The sequence below is a fragment of the Quercus suber genome, unplaced genomic scaffold, assembly GCF_002906115.3.
Source record: "Quercus suber isolate HL8 unplaced genomic scaffold, Cork oak 2.0 scaffold_198, whole genome shotgun sequence".
Classification (NCBI taxonomy): Eukaryota; Viridiplantae; Streptophyta; class Magnoliopsida; order Fagales; family Fagaceae; genus Quercus; species Quercus suber.
This window is the reverse complement of record NW_027069656.1, coordinates 1,167,066-1,171,881: the sequence shown is the minus strand read 5'-3', so window position 1 is coordinate 1,171,881 and position 4,816 is coordinate 1,167,066. Positions and strand designations below refer to the sequence as shown.

Here is a 4,816-nt window from a genome sequence, read left to right as displayed (position 1 = left end):
CTAACCCACGTATCCCAACTGATTGTTTAATGGATCAATTACCGCTTGGAGGGCAGCGGAGAGGTTTTTCGCCAAGTTCTTTAGTTTCCTCTTTGATAACACATGAGCGTGTTATTTTGTGTTTGCATTCTTCTTCCCTACTCTTTTGCCTTTCATTTTACTGTTGTGTTGTAATGATTATGGGTTAGATTAGTTTGTTTGTTTATTCGCTCGCATTTACTCTATTCTGCACTTAGTATTAAGTTTAAATAAAATCAATCGAGCTATTATTATAATTTGGGGTGTCTAAACAACTCTTGTGTTTTAACACATTTTCGAGCTTTCAGTATCAAGTAAGGAGGGATTGAGTAGTAGGTGCTATACATGGCTAAATCCTAAGTAGTGAGGATTTTGCATTATTTCTTCCCATTTTAATAGGGTTTAAGAGGGAATGGTTGGAAATAATTATAAAGGGTATTTTTGGTTCTTTGGATGTTTTGAGAGAATTTTGATCATTTTAGAGGTTTTGAGGAGCATTGTGCTCATTTGAACTTGTTAGGGTATATTTGTCATTTTCAGTAGTTCAGGGGCTATTTATGTTATTTTGGATTAAGTGTTTATTAGTCATTTTAGACTTCAATTGTATTTTAGCAATTTTTTTGACATTTTGAGGGCAGTTTCTTTATTTTGGAGGGATTTTGGGATATATTGGTCATTTTGGAGGTTTTAGTGGACATTTTGGTAACTTTGGAGTTGTTGTAGATATTTCGGTTAATTTGCCTATTTGAGGTGTATTTTGACAATTTTGGATGTTTTAGGGGTATTTTAGTCATTTTGGAGGTTTTCTAGATGGTATTTGAGTCATTTTAGAGTTTTCATGGGTATTATCAGTCGTTTTGTAGGTTTATATATATATATATATATGATTTAGAATTTAATTGGTTTTAGTCTCTTCTATTTTTGCACCCAATAATTTACTTGCAACAAAAATTACAAACTTAGATAAACAAATGGCGGAAAATTGGACTCCAATTAAAATCTATTTTAGAATTTAATTGGATTTGGACTTTTCGATTTTAAACCTCAATAATTCAATTGGCACAAAATAAAAAAATTAAATGCGACATGTGGCACAAAATTGAGAATCCATTTAAATATTAAACGCCTCCATTGCAAACACTAGAAATGTTATTAACCTAAAAATTACTAGTGTTACTCTATTATAGTGTTTTTTCTCTCTTTTTTTTGGTTTTTTTATGGGGGGGGTATAAAATAACTGTAATAACACTTATCAAACAAAAAAATTCTTAATTTCCTGTTATTCCATTCCTTGAAAAATATGACAAGTATGCGTATAGAAATCAATTGAGATACAGAGAGAGACTCTCATTGTCATATGTCAGTTGTAAATCAATTTTCATGCGTTAACATTTTTGTCAAACCTTTTGCTATACATTGCACGAGAGAGAGAGAGAGAGAGAGAGAATCTTGGTTCTTGTTATAATGTCATAACTGTAAATAAATCTTCATACGATTAACATTAGATCAAACTTATATTGAGCTACATTGTTTTCCTATACATTTTGACAATTGGATATCAATAACATTGTGTCCAACCTTATTCTGACAATTGGGCATTAATAACATTATTTTAAAACTTATTTTGATATTTGGATATTAATAACTGTTATTTATAAATATATAAATTTTAATATATATTTTCAAAACATAACAAAATTTATTGATCATATAGTAAAAAATATTCAATTAGTATAAAATTTGGTATGAATGTTAGATATACTAGGAATGTGTAATCTGACACTAAGATTTTCGAAATATTAATTTCATTTTTTATGAGAAAAATATTAATTAAATTGATAGTTATTGACTGATGTAAGTGTAACAATAACAAAATGTTAGACCAAACGAATTTAAACCATCAATCTTAAAATCAACTATTTGAGCAATCAACAATCGTCAAGAGGTTTGTAACTCAATTGTCACCTAGTTATTCTCAATAGAAATATTAGGGATCAAATCCCTTATCTCCTAATTATAGAATTAAAAAAAAAAAAAAAAAAGCAATCAACCATCTAAACCATTCAACACTACTTTAATAATATTTTATAAAATAGATAATTGAGTGATATTATAGATTCAACACTTATTTTTACCCAAAAATAAAAGTTTTGTTTTTCAAATATATAAAATTTGTAGTTGTATAAATATAAGGAAAATATAAATAATTTTTTCACTAATTCAAGTTAAAATTGGCCTACTTTCATATTTTATGGTTTTGCTTAAACCATTTAGATCAATCTTAAGGTGCTACTCTATCAAATTTGATCATATGTATCCGCATTGTGAAGAGATAAGAGAGAGCGAGAGAGTAATCTTACTTAATCATTTGTACTACAATTGTAACAACATGAGATGAAAAAGGAAATAATTAATCAACTTCATAATATATAGAAACTTGAATTTCTTACAGAAGGTCTCCAAGAATGTGTACATGCTTTATATATTATTGAATCGTCTACACATCTTTGAATACACAATTGAATAAAAGAAGAATTTTACAATTTATTTTAAGTCAAAATCAATTACCAACGATTTAGTACCATTAAGTATGTGTTAGCAAGTGTGTATCTCCAATTGTTTCTTCCTATACATAAAAAAATAAAGGAATTAATATATCTTCGGTTAACAACGAAAACGAAACCACTTCTCGGCCTCCTTCATTGTGATTGTGATGTACATTTGTACATGTATCAGCTTCATTTAAGGATCTTCTCCATCACATCTACCTCCAGCAAATTCTTCATGACTGCATCCGAAGCATTTCTTAGGAATTCTGACCAATCCCTAAAAAAAAAGAAAAAGAAAAAAAAGAAGGAATTAAAACATGCATGTGAAGTATTTATTAAATGATTAAAAAGAACAATCAAAGTTTTCAGGAAAAAATAAAAAAAATGAAATAGAAATGTACCCTCTTGACGTGTCAAAGGTAAGTCCAACCGTGTATTTAGCCTCCTCAAGTGCCCAGGTGAATCTTTGGAGCTCTTTGGCTGGACAAATTCCATAGTCCTTAACCCGAAGCTGGGAGGGTTTGACATCACAAAAGATAGGTATAACCCTTTTCTTGGATTCCATGATGAGAGCCAACTCATGGAGACAAAAGTAGGACTCACAATACCTAGGAGAGAACACGGCGACACCTAGCTTGGAATTTAGGATGGCTTTGTCAATTTTGTCAAACAACTTGTCTCCAGGTTTCATGTTTTGGCTATCCAAGAAAGGCTTAAGCCCCATCCCAGAAAGGTGGTTGTAGAGCAACCCGGCAACGGTTCTCTTGGTATCGATCCCTCGGTGATTTATGAACACGTCGCATGAACGTGATATTGTTCTGGTTTGGCTCTTGGGAAGGGAATGAAGGATTTTACTGGAAATTAAACTCTTGATCAAAGCTGGTGAACGCTGCATGGCTCCTTCAAGAAGCTAAGCTTTTAAAAAAATTAAAATTAAAATGGCAATTTGCACTCGTAAATGTTTATAAAAAAGAAACAAAGTTTCTATTCTGTTTTTAATTCCTTTTGTTTGTAGCTGTAAGATATGGGAGCTATACGGGTATATATAAGTTTTTAAGACCTTTTGATTAATGACCGAAGGAGTTTGATTTTCAAGGTAGAATTCTAAATTTAGGTCTGACTTGGAAGAAACTTGCGTGGTACTTCATTTGACAGGACACAGCAAAATGAGTAAACATTTTGAATATATTGACGCTCTAGGTTTATGTGAAACTGCTTAAACCTTCAAACACGTTGATTATGTTATTAGCCTTGGGAAACCGCTGAAATGGTCACGTATATGCTTTTTGCATGGTTTATTTTAATAGGACAATTGGTGGGTAAGCACCTTTCGGGACGGGGCTTTGCGGCGAGATTTTAATATATTGTTTACTTCTTCTTCTTTTTTCTAATTTTTTTTATTTAGAAAGTATTTACTTATGACGTCCACTTTTGATAATAACTCTTTATCATCAGATCAAGACACCAATTGATTTTTGGTGCAGGTGAAAATTGAACCTCAAATCTCTTATTCAACCATATATAGGATATTTTACCAGTTAAACTAATTAGAACTGACAATATATTGTTTACTTAATTAATTTTGATACCCTTTAATTAGTTTATACCATTGATTATTACACACTTGTTACTGTATATTCTCTATACACATTACCTATTTCATGTATGTTAAATGTGACGAAGCTAAAAAACAAAATGTGAATAACACGAGTGAAATTATAAACATTATGTGTATAGAGTGTACACAAGTAAACATGTTATATTTTCCATTAGTTTATGTGCATTTATAACATCTTTTTAATTTATTGTTATTTTGCTAAGAAAGTGGAGCTGTAAAAGTACTCAAATCAGAAAAATGGAAAATGGTAAGTTGCAACTTTGATGAGAAATTACGAAAATATTTGGCATGGGTTCCGGTAAAAGATTATAGTTGGGGGGGGGGGGGTGGGGTTAGGCAATAAATAGTCAAGGCATGCATATATGGGCAGTTTTCGTTGAGCAGATGACAAGAGTAAAAAATCTTAATTATTTTGATTATGAAACTCATAAATTAAATGTACGTGGAAGATTGGTAACGTATTACACTACAAAATAAATTGGTTCTATAGTCACTTTTTTTTCTCAGTGGTTTTGAAAACCGCCACTATGGGAGACCTAAAACAACACTTTCAGAAACTACCGCAATAGGCTAACCTATTAAAGTAGCTTAAATCCGGCACTTTTTAAACCGCTGCAATAGATACCCTACT

The 4,816-nt window shown here is 31.0% G+C and overlaps 1 protein-coding gene across 1 annotated transcript; it reads right to left on the bottom strand.

Moving 5' to 3' along the window:
- Positions 1-2,731: 2,731 nt before the first annotated feature.
- On the bottom strand, positions 2,732-3,462 carry LOC112036177 (probable 2' cyclic ADP-D-ribose synthase BdTIR). The gene is made up of 2 exons (XM_065779065.1): positions 2,978-3,462; positions 2,732-2,844 (listed from the first exon to the last, which is right to left on the bottom strand). Exons 1-2 carry the CDS (start codon positions 3,460-3,462, stop codon positions 2,757-2,759), a joined length of 573 nt encoding a protein of 190 aa, XP_065635137.1. The 3' UTR covers positions 2,732-2,756.
- Between the last annotated feature and the right edge of the window lie 1,354 nt (positions 3,463-4,816).